At 54.1% G+C, this 13343-nt stretch overlaps 2 protein-coding genes across 4 annotated transcripts; one reads left to right on the top strand and one right to left on the bottom strand.

Moving 5' to 3' along the window:
• The first annotated feature begins 3527 nt into the window (after window positions 1–3527).
• On the top strand, window positions 3528–6267 carry GDF15 (growth differentiation factor 15). The gene is made up of 2 exons (XM_082622220.1): window positions 3528–3927; window positions 5233–6267. Exons 1-2 carry the CDS (start codon window positions 3645–3647, stop codon window positions 5874–5876), a joined length of 927 nt encoding a protein of 308 aa, XP_082478346.1. The 5' UTR covers window positions 3528–3644; the 3' UTR covers window positions 5877–6267.
• A 1724-nt stretch (window positions 6268–7991) lies between these two features.
• LRRC25 (leucine rich repeat containing 25) lies at window positions 7992–12811 on the bottom strand. Of its 3 annotated transcripts, XM_082622218.1 has the most exons (5): window positions 12673–12811; window positions 12295–12485; window positions 10976–11775; window positions 8927–9103; window positions 7992–8013 (listed from the first exon to the last, which is right to left on the bottom strand). In XM_082622218.1, the coding sequence occupies exons 3-4, from the start codon at window positions 11764–11766 to the stop codon at window positions 8965–8967; spliced, it is 930 nt and encodes a 309-aa protein (XP_082478344.1). In that variant the 5' UTR covers window positions 11767–11775; window positions 12295–12485; window positions 12673–12811; the 3' UTR covers window positions 7992–8013; window positions 8927–8964. The 3 variants fall into 3 exon arrangements, with proteins under 3 accessions (XP_082478344.1, XP_082478343.1, XP_082478345.1); XM_082622217.1 differs by lacking the exon at window positions 7992–8013 and having other exon boundaries at window positions 8674–9103; XM_082622219.1 differs by lacking the exon at window positions 7992–8013 and having other exon boundaries at window positions 9043–9082; window positions 10972–11775.
• Window positions 12812–13343: the final 532 nt, after the last annotated feature.

The raw sequence follows: 13343 nt of genomic DNA, 5'->3' as shown, positions 1-13343 counted from the left end.
GCACTACTCACAATAGTTCAAAAGGTGGAAACAGCCCAATGACCATCAATGGATGAATGGATGAATGAAGTGTGGTGTCTTCATATGCTGGAATACTATTCAGTCATAAAAAAGAGAAAAGCACTGCTACACACTCCAACATAGATGAACCCTGAAAACATGCTGAGTGAAAGAAGCCAGATCCAAAAGGCCACATGCTGCATGATTCCTTTTATATATGTGATATTGTGACTTATAATAAGAAATATACATTTGGTCTTCCACCCCATTTCTGGCATAGAGCTCCTAAAACCCTTGGGATTTCCTGTGAAGAGAGAGATAAAGGTGGCTTTCGTTATGTTATAGAGGTGACTTTTGAAAAACAACTCAAGGATAGAGGCTGGTTGCTAGGAGCACAAACCATGCAATTAGAGGGTTGGAACATTCATCCCCAACCTCCCATACCCCCCAATTCCGGGGATGGAAGAGGGGTTGGAGCTAGAGTTCAATCACCAATGGCCAGTGACTTAATCAACTGTGCCTATGTAATGAAGCTTCCATAAAACCCCAAAGGATGGGCTTTGGAGAGCTTCTGGGTTGATGAACATGCAGAGGTGCTGGGAGGGTGATGCGCTGGAAGAGGACATAGAAAATCCATGCCCTTTTCACATACCTTGCCCTATGCATCTCTTCCATCTGGCTGTTGATCCGTTTCCTTTATTTTTTAAAATATAAATTTATTTATTTATTTATTTATGGCTGCGTTGGGTCTTCGTTGCTGCACACGGGCTTCCTCTAGTTGTGGCGATCGGGGGTTGCTCTTCGTTGCAGTTCACGGACTTCGCATTGCGGTGGCTTCTCTTGTTGCAGAGCATGGACTCTAGGTGCGTGGGCTTCAGTAGTTGTGGAACGCGGGCTCAGTAGTTGTGGTTCGTGGGCTGTAGAGTGCAGGCTCAGTAGTTGCGGCACAGGGCTTAGTTGCTCCACGGCATGTGGGATCCTCCCGGACCAGGGGTCGAACCGTGTCTCCTGCCTTGGCCGGCGGATTCTCAACCGCTGCGCCACCAGGGAAGTCCCTCCATTTCCTTTAATATCCTTTGTAATAAACCTGTAATCTAGTGAGTGAATGGATTTCCTGAGTTCTCTGACTGGCTCTAGCGAATTAATCAAACCCAAGGAAGGGATTATGGAAAGCTTTGATTTATAGCCATTGGTCAAAAGTACAGGTGACCACCTGGACTTGTGACTGGCATCTGAAGCGGGGTGGTGGAGGGCAGTCTTGTGGTACTGAGCCCTTAAGCCGTGGGGTCTGACGCTATCTCTGGGTAGACAGTGCCATAACTGAGTTGAATTATAGGACACCCAGCTGATGTCGGAGAATTGTTCATGTGGGGAAAGAATGTTTAATATGAAATGTCCAGAATAGACAAATCCATAGAGATAGAAAGCAGATTAGTGGTTTCCAGGGGCTGGGGGAGGGGGGATGGGGAGTGACTGCTAACGGGGACAGGGTCTCCTTTTGGGGTGATGAAAATATTCTGGAACAGGTGGTGGTTGCACAACATTGTGAATGTACTAAATGCCACTCAGTTGCTCACTTTATTTATTTATTTATTTATTTATTTATTTAATTTATTTAGGCTGCATTGGGTCTTCGTTGCTGCACGCGGGCTTTCTCTAGTTGCGGCGAGCAGGGGCTACTCTTCGTTGCGGTGCGCAGGCTTCTCATTGCAGTGGCTTCTCTTGTTGTGGAGCACGGGCTCTAGGCGCGCGGGCTTCAGTAGTTGTGATGCACGGACTTAGTTGTTCTGCGGCATGTGGCATCTTCCTGGACCAGGGCTCGAACCCATGTCCCCTGCATTGGCAGGCGGATTCTTAACCACTGCGCCACCAGGGAAGTCTTGTTCACTTTAAAAGTTGAATTTGCTGTTAACTTCCTGGGCAGGCTCATACCTGGGAGGCATGAGAAGCTGTCCTATGACAGCTTTCCAAGAGAGGTAAGGAGGTGAGTGGTGATGGCTTCCGCGAAACTCCTCCCAGGCCTCCAAACTCTGGGTTCCCAGTGGACCCAGGCATTCTGACAAGACTCAGATGAGGTCTGCGTGGCCTTTGTGGACAAGTGCAAGATCCTATGGTGGGACTGTCCCCTACAACTCTACCCACCTTACTTGCCCCTCAAAGTTTTGGTTTCCTTATCCCTAGAAAGGAACTGAGTCCCATGGAAATAAGAGGACTGGTCCAGCCTCCCAACCAGCTGCAGTCAGATGGACATGATTGTGACGTGAGCAGAGAGACGTCTCTACTAAGCACCTGCTGAATGCCCGGGGCATCACATCGAGAGCCTCAGCCCTCCACCCCCATAGCTGGGCGATAATCCCACTGCACAGAAACTGAGGCTGAGACCCAGTGGAGCCAGAGGCTTGGTGGGGCTCACACAGCTGGAGGTGGGGAGGGCCTGGACTCCATTTCTCCAGTAGGAGCCTTGCTGTGTGACACCCCCCCCTTGTATCTGTTGCCTGCACACACCCCATCACACTTTACACACCCCCACGATCTGCTTTGCACAGCGGCCCATCCTCTCTGAGGCCAGGAAGCTGGGAGTAGGCACAGGGATGGATGCCTGGGGCCAGGAGTCCTGAGCAGTAGAGCAAGGGCTGGGTACCCCAGGAGAAAGGATGTTCCTGGGGCACCCTCTACCCCTCTATCCTCTGGTGGCTGGACCTGATACCAGCCTTCACTGCCCCAGGCCCCAGCACCCCAATTCTCTGCCACCTCTTCTTCAGGCCCAGCCAAATGATGGGGGCCCAGAGTAGCTTCATCCCTGCCCAAGCCTTCAAGAAGCCCCAAGTCTGGGGCAGACAGAGCCAAGCACACACACTCCCAGCACTGTGGGGTCAGGGCTGGGCTGGAGGAAGGGATGGGGTTGGAAGCACCCTGCTGAGCCTGGAAAGGAAATGTCAGAGAAGGCTTCCTGGAGGAGGGGCTTTCTGAGTAGGGTTTTGAGGAATGGATAGGAGTTCCCCAGCTGAAGACGAGTAACTGCAAAAACACCCAGTTTATCAAGCACCTGCTATGTGCCTGGTCCTGTCCTTTACACCTCATTTGACCTTCTCTCCAGTGAAAGTCTCAATCCTTCCTTATTTTCCAGATGAAGAAATAGAGGTGTGATGGAGAGGAATGATTTGCCCCAGGTTACACTTTCTGGCTGTTCTTTTCCTCTGCTTCCTTTGTTTTTCACTATCTTCAGCCTTTGACCCTAAGCAAAGAGGGGAGAGCAGGAATCTCATCAGGGAAGAAAGCCACCTCACCTCTTAAGCTCCTGTTGTGGAGTTTAGCACATAGTAATAAATCTTTTTTGAGAAAATTATTCTTCCCTCCAGTCCACCAAGCTGGGATGATGTCCCCATTTCACAGAAGAGGATACTGAGGCTCAGAGAGGCTCCTGAGGGGGGTTCCCCAGCATACCTAGGAGCAACCCCCCCATCAAAAAGCACTGCCCCCTGAAAAGCAGCCGAAGACCCCTCCCAGTTGTGGTCCCTGGAGTGTTTACTCTGCACCCACGGTGGGCGGGACCAGGCAGGCGGGGGCGGACAAAGTCCGGGGACTATAAAGGCTAGTCCAGCAGCGTCCGGTCAGTCCCAGCTTAGAGCTTAACTAACACAGCCATGCCAGGGCAGAGACGGACACCACCACACTGCTCTCCGATGCTGCTGATGCTGCTGATGTTCTCCTGGCTGCCGTCGGGAGGCGCCCTATCTCTGGCCCAGGAGCACTTCCCCGCTTTCCCGGGACCCTCATACGTGCACTCCAGTCCTGATGTCTCCAGATTCCGGGAGTTGCGGAAACGCTACGAAGATTTGCTCACCCAGCTTCGAGCGAACCAGACCCGGGAGGACTCGAACCCGGACCTCATTCCCCTTCCTCAAGTCCTGATAGTCACTCCAAAGCGTGAGTAAAATCTCAGAGACCCCACCCTGGGCAGCTCCCATCATTTAACCAGTGGTTCTTAGACATAGAGGCCTAGGCCTACCGCCGAGCCTCAGTTTCCCCATCCGTGAACCCAGCAAGAAAGTCACCCCTCGAGGCTGATGGGGGAACTAAAGCCTGGGTTTGCATCAGGAACAGGAGAGGCTTAGCCAACCTGAGATGTTACAACACCTCCCCGGGTGGCAGATGGGGAAACTAGGGCCAGAGAATCCAGAGACTCTACTGAAGACTCAAAGAGTCCGGAGAACCCAGAGACAAGGTCAGGCGAGGGGACATGGTCCCTGCCCTTGGATGTGAGGAAAGGGTTAGAGGGGGATTTCCAGTGGGAAGGATCCAGGGGTCCGGCGGAAGGGCGGGGCGGGGGAGGAGACAGAGTGGTGCGCAGAGATGCACAGAACCTGCTTGGGCTGGTTGTGAATCTGATGCAATTGCACGCCAAGGCACTGCTAAAGTTGCACGTGACTGGTGCCTTAGGGAGGGAGTGGAGTATCTTCACGCCCTCCACCGAGCCTCCAGCGGATGGAGGGGGTGCAAGGACATGTGGGCTGCGCTAGGAACTGGGATTTGAGGGAAGGGTGTCAGGCCAGAAGGGAGAGCTCTTATCCCGCCCTAATCCCACTTGTGCTGTGGGACTCCAGGAAAACTTCCCTCTCTCTGAGCCTAGCGACTGGGTTGTGAGCCCTCAAACCTCAGTCTCCCCAGTATCCCCAACATCTGTACCAGCCTGGAGGTCTGAGAATCCTAGGGAGCCAGACACCCTTCATTTCTCAGATATGGAGGAAACCAGAGAGTTGAAAACACAGTAGCTCGTTGCTGTATCCCTAGCCCCGGGCACTTAGTAGAACTTCAGTAAAAGTGATTTTGGCAGCCAGAAGGAGGCGGAGCCAGCACTGGAATCTCAGTCTCTCTAAAAGATCAGATACACATTCATTCCTGCAAGTATTAACTAAGCACCTACTATGTGCCAGGCACAGTGGTGACCAAGCAGACAGAAATCCCCGCTGAGATTCTGGTGGGGGAGGCAAATAATAGACAACCAAATAAAATAGGTCGGTGCCAATTTTAGGCAGGTTGGAGTGGTATGTAACCAGCCATGCTGAGATTCAGGGGAGGAGTGTGGCCGGTAGAGGAAGTAGCTTGTGCAAAGGCCCTGAGGTAGGATCTAGCTTGGGGTGTTGGAGGAAATGGGCACACACACACACCACCACCACCCCGCGTCCGGCACACAGTAGGCCCGTGAATGACTGGTTTTCCTCTCTCCCATAGTGCGACTTGGACCAGGCGGCCACCTGCACCTGCGCATCCCCCGGGTCGACTTAACTGAGGAGCTCCCTGCAGCCTCCCGCCTGCATAGGGCTCTTCTCCGGCTGTCCCCGAGGGCGCGGAGCTCGTGGGACGTAACGCGGCCACTACAGCGTCAGCTCAGCCTCGGAAGCTCCCGGGCTCCCGCAATACGCCTGCGACCGTTGCGGCGACCGGACGAGTTGCTGGAGGCGTTGTCTTCTGCACAGCCCCAGCTTGAGCTGCACTGGCGGACAAGCGCCACCAGGGGGCGACGCCACGTGCGTGCTCGCACCCGGGACGGTTGCCCGCTCGGGGAGGGGCGCTGCTGTCGCCTGCAGAGCCTGCGCGCGTCGCTCGAGGACCTGGGCTGGGCTGACTGGGTGTTGGCGCCGCGCGAGCTGGACGTGCGCATGTGCATCGGCGCGTGCCCGAGCCACTTCCGATCGGCTAACAGGCACGCGCAGATGCAAGCGCGCCTGCATGGCCTGAACCCTGATGCTGCGCCTGCCCCATGCTGCGTGCCAGCCAGCTACGATCCGGTGGTGCTCATGCACCAAGACAGCGACGGCCGCGTGTCACTCACGCCCTTCGACGACCTCGTGGCCAAGGACTGCCACTGCGTGTGAGCGGCCCTGGTCCTTCACTTATGGCACAAATGCAATGGAAATGACTTCAGTTGTCCTTGTCTGTCTAATGGGCTCGTGGAACCTGAAATACCCGATTCCTAACCATTGCTGTCTGCTCCCTCCTGGCCCAAACCTATGTATTTATGTTTGTATTTATTATTAATTTATTGGGGTGATCTGCCTGGGGACTGGAGGGCTGGGGAGGCGTGGTCTGACAGGGTGTGTGTTTATGGAAAACTCTGGTAATAAAAATGAAGCTGTCTGACCTGACCCCTGTGGTGTCCAGGATGGAGCTGGTGACCTTGGGAAGAGCCCACCCCCGCTGGCCTCAATTCCCTCAGGGGAGCTGATATGAGATGACTGGAACAGTCCGAGGAATGGGTGGCAGGACGTTCTTGGGAATGCCAAGAAATTGGACGGTGCTCATGATGGCAATGGTCCTCAAGCGCAGCCGGAGACATCCCTCTCTCTATTTCTGTGCTTCTCTACCTCCCTATTCCTCTGCTTTTGTTTCTGAGACCCTTTTGGGTCTCAGTTTCCCTCCATCTCTTCTGATCTCTCAGTACTCCTGTCTCCGTAATTATCTGGCCCTGTCTCTATCACCATCCTGCTCTCTCTCCCTCCATGGGGGTCACCTTTCCAAACACAGGCAGCCCAGAGTCAAGTGCATTGTGTGTGAATCTGCCCCCGACTTGGAAGAGTCCCATTACCTCTCCTGTTTGTGGCACCTCCCTTCATGTTAATGATGCCTCTATCCTTTCATATAAAAAGAGCAGGGAGAGGGACTTCCCTGGTGGCACAGTGGTTAAGAATCCACCTGCCAAAGCAGGGGACATGGGTTCGAGCCCTGGTCCAGGAAGATCCCACATGCCATGGAGCAACTAAGCCCGTGTGCCACAACTACTGAGCCCGCGGGCCACAACTACTGAAGCCCGCGTGCCTAGATCCCATGCTCTGCAACAAAGGAATCCACTGCAATGAGAAGCCTGAGCACCATAACGAAGAGTAGCCCCTGCTCGCCACAACTAGAGAAAAGCCCATGCACAGCAACGAAGACCCAACGCAGCCAAAAATTAATTAATTAACTATTTAAAAAAAAAAAAAGAGCAGGGAGAAGCAAGTTGTGAAGAACGTTTTCATGCACACCACATCTCCCAGGTTATATCTTTTCCTACTTAGGAGCTTGGAATTGCTGAGATGTACCAAGCCCAGCCCCTTCCCCACACCCACTTGCCTGTTCACCCTGAGGAACCGTCATGGGAGTCTGGAGGACAGGGCACCCAGCTTCAGCAGTGAGTGAGATGTGTCCCCTGTGAACCCCACCATCCAGAGGCAGATCTGAATGACTGCAGGTGCCCCTGAATGTATTCAGTGAGTACCCACTTTGTGCCAGGCCATGGCTGGGCACTGAGGACACGAAGGAACAACGTAGGCAAAAACCACTCCATTCAAGCTCAGCTGAGTGCAGGGACAAATGAGTATAAATCATAAGTGGCTGATGGTAGTAAGAATTGTGCAAAGAGGTCAACCCAGGCAATGCATTAGTGAGCAGAGGAAGACAGATTTTTGGCAGCAGGAGTGGGGGCTCGAGTAGTGTCTAGGGCAGGGATGCAGGGATGCAAGGAAGCTGGAGACCCTCATAGGTTGCCTCTCCCACGCTGGGTCACTCCCAGGTGTTTGGGAAGCCAAGGGAACCTCAAAATTAAACTCAATGTCAGGATCACCCAAAGGTAGCAGCTGCCATACTGAGTCTCTCCCCAAACATCAACTGTTGCCTTTGCCAGACACTGCTGCCCATGTGCCTTTTCACACCTCCAGGCTGGTCCCCCTGCCCAGTGTGCCTTGTCCTTTCTACTTCTCGAACACCTATGCATCCTTCAAAACACACTTCAGATTCCCCTCTTACATACAGCCCTTTTAAACTCCATTCATCTTCCTCTGGGTACCGTCGTTCCATCTCTCCTTCTGGCCCAGGCTTGACATCCCAGGACTGGGGGTGTCTGTGTCCAGCTCTGTCTCCCCTAGTTTGGGGGCTTGGCAGGAGTCGGGCTGGGAGCAGCTGACAGGAAACCCAGCTGAGGCATGAGCTTGAACAAACTCTTGAAATACACTGAGCTCTGGGAGTGATGAACTCTGCCTGAGGAGGAGCCAGGGAAGGGTTCTCAGAGTGGCATTGGCATTGCACCTGGGCCTTGAAGGGTGCGTTAAGGTGTCTCAGCATATTAGAGCTAAAACAGCCTTAGAGGCCAATTTTAATCACCTTGTTTTACAGATGGGGGAACTGAAGCCCAGAGGGTTAATGGCAGAGTCAGGAAGTGTACCCATGCCTCCTGATGTCCAGACCAGAGTTCTGCATCTGTATTTAGATGCTTAAGAGTGAGAAAACATGGAAGGGGATGGCAATCTGGGCAAAAGGAAAGGCATGGGTAAATGGCATGAGAAAATGAAAGCTTCAGGAGGGAGGTGAGCTTGATGGGGAGGAGGCCCAGACCAGAAGGACAGAGGAATGGGAGAGGGCAGTGGGTTGGGCAGGGCTGGGTCACGCAGGTCTCAACCACCAGGCTAAGAATCTGGGGGCAGTGGGGAGCCATAGAGTGTGCGTGAGCAGGGGAGGGGCGCAGTCCCATTCAAGAGTTATAAGGATCCCTTTGAGGCTAGTGTGGGCTGCCCTGGGGGGCCAAGTCTAGATACCAGGCACCTGAGAAGGGGACCTGAGAGTGACAGAGGGGAGAGACTGGGGGTTGGGAGCAATTTGGGAGTCCCAGAGCTCTTGTCTTGGGAGCCCAGCAGCCTCATCTGTCCCGCAGAATTTATTGGGCAATACTTGCACACCAACGGGAGGGTGACGACAGAATTCACACGTTGACCCTCCCATCCCTGTGTTGGGGTCTCTCCTTCTCCACTTCTAGCAGCCGAGTGGCCTGAGGAGCAGAGTGGTCTAGGGAGGGGGCTGCAGAGCCCCCCTGGGGCCTCAAGGATGATCCTTCCCTGGCCCCATTCCTCAGATGGGAAGACTGAGGCCAGGGAAGATCCAGGGTGCCCCAAGTCACCTGGAAGGGGGTAGGCTGGAGTTTGAGATGTTGAAGGCTCAGCGCCCAGGGATCACATACTCCTCTTCATCCGATGGGGCCTGGCCCAGCGACTGCAAGTTGCAGTAGACAGGCTGGGAATCATGGTGGAGGCTCTCATAGTTCATGTAGAAGTTGCTGTCCTCTGAAGGGTGAGGCCTGTGGGGACAGACAGATGGGAGGGCAGGTAGAATTCAGGGAGCAGACACATCAGCTTTGAGAGGCAAAGTAGTTCAGGGCGATTGAGTCCACTCCTAATATTTACATATGAGAAAAGTGAGTCATGGGGCAGTGTTCTCCCAGCCTGGCCCAACTTTCTGTGAGGAAAACAAGTAAGGGGCAGTGATTCAGGGAAGATTCTGTGGATTCAGTATTGTAACGCTGTGGTCCAAGGACCCTGAGTCATTGTAGGGTTTTTTTCTTCCTTAAAGTTGAGATGGTTGCCCATTTTTTACATTAAATTGTAGGTTTTGTTTTCCTCTTGAAGAACTGGAAGCTCTAGTCACACCAGCCACATGAACACAAGTGGCTGGAGCTGAACCAGTGCCCCTTCAGATGGGAAATGTTTTCACCAGGTCCCCAGAAGCAACTGAATTTGTAGTCTTGATACAAAAATAAAACTCTGAGCCTCAGTTTCCCCAACCACAAAATGGATCAGGGAGGAGGTAGCTTCTTAGGAATGTCTTGCTATGGTGGGCAAGACACCCAGAGAAGAACTTTCCTGCCTCCAGAACATCCTAACACCCCCATCCCCGCTCCTCTTGTAAAAAAGGCCACCTTGGGTAAGTGGTGTCTATCAGTCATTTGTACTTTATTATAAATTACTCCAAATACATAAATGGTTGCATGGGGATGGAAGTCAGGGTTTGTTTCTTGCTTCTGCTTCTGACCTTGGGCATGTCATTCCCCTGCCTTCCAGAACCTCCATTTCTTTCTTTCTTTCTTTCTTTTTCTTTTTTCAGCCACACCGCATGACTCGTGGGACCTTAGTTCCCCGACCAGGGATTGAACCCGCACCCTCACCAGTGAAAGCACAGCGTCCTAACCACTGGACCACCAGTGAATTTCCAGAACCTCCATTTCTGCAACTGTAAAATGTAGGTTGGGATTGACACATCCAATTCTAAACAGTGTTTTTAGAGGAGACTGGTCCTGAGGTCTTGGTGACAGCGAGGTAGAGGCAAACATCAGAACACAAGCTGCCTTAGGGAGTGTGGTGCCTTCAACTCCTTACCTCAGCCCACTTCCGCTTTTGAGCCATATTTGCATCTGCTTTGCGTATTCTCTTATTTCTCACCAACAGCCTCCCACAGGCCTCCCCACCTTTTGGATTCTGCTGCCCCCAAACCCAGCCATGACCCTCTTCCCTTACTGCTTGGATCCTCCCAGCCCCCTCCAACTTCAGTCCTGATGTCTTGCCTTCTCAAAACACATGCACAGCAGATTCTCTGTTCTCTCCCACCTCCAGGCTTTTGCCCTTCCTTGTGCCTGCCCCCCTGAAATCCCCTCCACTCCCTCATCCAACCTGGAAAAGTTGAACCCATCTATCTAAGCCCAGGCAACTTTGGAGGCAGGGCTTTGTGGGGTAGAGAGAGACACAGATGGCTTTCTTAGCATCTCCTATGTGTCAGAAGTAGACCGGAGTGCTGTCCCATTTTACAGAGACCGAAACGGAAGTTCAGAGACAGCCCTGGGTCACACGACATCTGAGCCCAGGCCACTGACCGCTACTGCAGAGCCCCGACTCTGCCTTGAACACCTGCCTCCTCTCTCCCAATCCTTGGCAGCCAGAAGCTGGGTTTGCAGGTCACGAGAGGGACGCTTGTCTCAAGCACAAGAACTCAATTCTTGTCCCAACTCCATGAGGCGGAGGGCTGTTATTGACCCCATTTTATCGGTGAAGAAACAGTGACTCAGAGAGGTGGAAATGACTTGCCCAAGATCACACAGCCTGTAAGAGGCAGAGCTGGGAATTGAACCCTGGCCATCTGGCTCCAGAGTCTTGCAGGCAGATGTGTGTGGGTCACTCACCTGTGTTCAGCCCACTGGTGCCTGGCAGCTGGTTGGCCCACAGACATGTTCTCATAGTCAGAAGTGGAAGGTCCGGGCAGGGTGGCTGCTGGGAGCTTAGGGCTGAGGCCCCGGCTACTGTACCGTGGCTGCTGGCCCGAGCCAGACCTAGGACCATTCTGAGCAGCCCACGTTTTGCTCATGCCCCGGCTACTGCCTACCCGATGTCTACAGAGTCTCCACGCCAGCACTGGGCCAGCAATGGCGAGCATGAAGAACAGGCTTCCACTGGCCACCAGCGCTCCTATGGTTGTCATGGTCAGAGGAGGGGCACAGCCCACTTCCAAGAAGGCAGAGACGTTGTGCCAGGCGCCGGTGGACACATCCAGGCACCGCAGAGACAGTGGGCCAGAGCAGTTGTCCCGCCGGACCTCGTGCCAGGGTGATAGGACACAGCTGCAGTCAGCCCTCAGGTCAAGGTCACAGTGTTCGGCCAGTGCCCTGTCCACGGGGTCCAGGGGGTTGTTGGTCACATCCAGGACCTGCAGCTTTCCCAGGTGAGCAAAAAAAAGTGGTGGGAGCTCTCGAAGGCCATTCCCAGACAGGTCGAGATGAAGCACACTGCTGGCCTGCAGAGACTGGTTCTGAGGCAGCCAGCTCAGGCTTTGGCCACTGAAGTTCAGGCATGTGTCCGTGAACTCCCTGGTCCAGTCCACGTCCCCCGAGGACACATGGCACGACAATTCCTGGCTGCCTGGATGGAACAGCAGCAGCGGCGGCAACAACAGCAGCCATACCAGGGCGCCCCCCATGCAGGCAACCTAGGCAGAGACACCGGAATCCAAGCCCCAACCTCAGTCTGGGGTCACCCTCCCCCTCGCCACGTATGTTTGTTATATATATTTTTAATAGCCGAGAGCAGCTCAGGCCACTTCTGAAGTGTTAAAACTTAGCCCTTCCGCTGGTGGCTCCTCTTTGATTGGCTCTGGCCCCCTGCCTCAGTCTCCCCTTCCGAGGAATGGGTACCTAACCCGGATGCCTCAGGGGCTTGGAAGGCGAGGAGGAGACCTGACCCAGACAGCCCCTTCCCCTTCTCTCAGATCAGCCACTTCGGGCTAAGTTGCCCAATTTCCCCGAACATTTCGGGAGCCCTCTTTGGCCAGGTCGGGGACTATATGCAAATGAGCCATTGCCCCGGAAACGACCCCGCCCCCTCTGCCTTTCTTTTCCGAACTGCAGGCTGTTGGGAGTCTTGGGCTGGCCGGGGTTGGGGGGGGCTGCTGACGGGGTCCCACCAGCTCTGGTTTGCACAGACCCAAGTTCTAGTGCCTCCGTCCTACCTTTCTGGTCCCGCTGCCACGCCTTGGCCTCGGTCGTGCTCTAGAAGTCTCCGGCGCGGAGGGGCTGCGTCGTGGCTCACCTGGACGCGGGGGGTCAGAAGGTCTGACCCTCCGCGGATCCGGATCCACTGTGGTGCCTGGCGCTTCTCAGGCTCTACCCAGCGACTCAGGGGAAGAGGAACTGGTGTCGGCTGAAGCGCAGAGGGGAAGAATGAAGAAGATACAGAGACCCGCCCCCCCACCCCCACCCCGCTGAAAGGCCTCAAGGACCAGGATTCTTAGGGGAAGGGCAGGGGCAGCCTGCTTCCTTCTTACTGGAACCCAATGACTACACGTCCCCCAGTAACACCCCAACTAACTGCTACCTCATCAACTCACTTCCTGGTCTCAGCTCAGTTGACTCCCAGCCCATGCATTCATTTATTCGTTCAACAAACATCATCCATGCTGAGCCCCCAAGAGACTTCAGCCCGTCCAGTTTCTTCAGGAGCAACCAGTCTCGGAAAAAGACAGAACCGGACACAGGCGTCCCAAGTCTGATGGAGTCAGGTCAAGGCCACAGTGAGGGACGGGGTACTGGAAGCTTTCCTGGAGAGGAAACATTAGAATTGGGGTTTCAACACATGAGTAGGAGTTTGCCAAGGATTCCTTGGCAAACAGCCTTTGACTTTCCAAGCTCCTAGCCTCTCCCACAAGCTCAGAGCTCTCCTCACGTACAAATCATGCCTCCATGCTGCAGGGGGGATGTGAGGAGGGCTCCCTGGGGGAGGGGATGTTGAGTCTGGGGCTTGGAGGATGAGTTGCAGTGGAAGACAAAAACGAATGCATTGCAGATTCCAGGCAGAAGGCACAACAGGAGTAAAGGTCCTGCAGCTTGAGAAAGCATAGCCGGCTGGGACAGCGTCGTTAGGAGTGGAGTGGCTGGAAGGGACAGACTAAATGGAGAAACTGGTGACATGGGCAGGTTGGGGAGGCAGCACAGGCCTCCAAAGCCAGGTGGAGGAGTGGGGCTTTATTCCCAGGGCCAAGCAGGTGTGTGAGCAGGGGAG

This window comes from Mesoplodon mirus (assembly GCF_964341445.2).
Source record: "Mesoplodon mirus genome assembly, chromosome: 5".
In the NCBI taxonomy this organism is placed as follows: domain Eukaryota; kingdom Metazoa; phylum Chordata; class Mammalia; order Artiodactyla; family Ziphiidae; genus Mesoplodon; species Mesoplodon mirus.
This window is presented reverse-complemented; position numbering and strand designations above follow the sequence as displayed.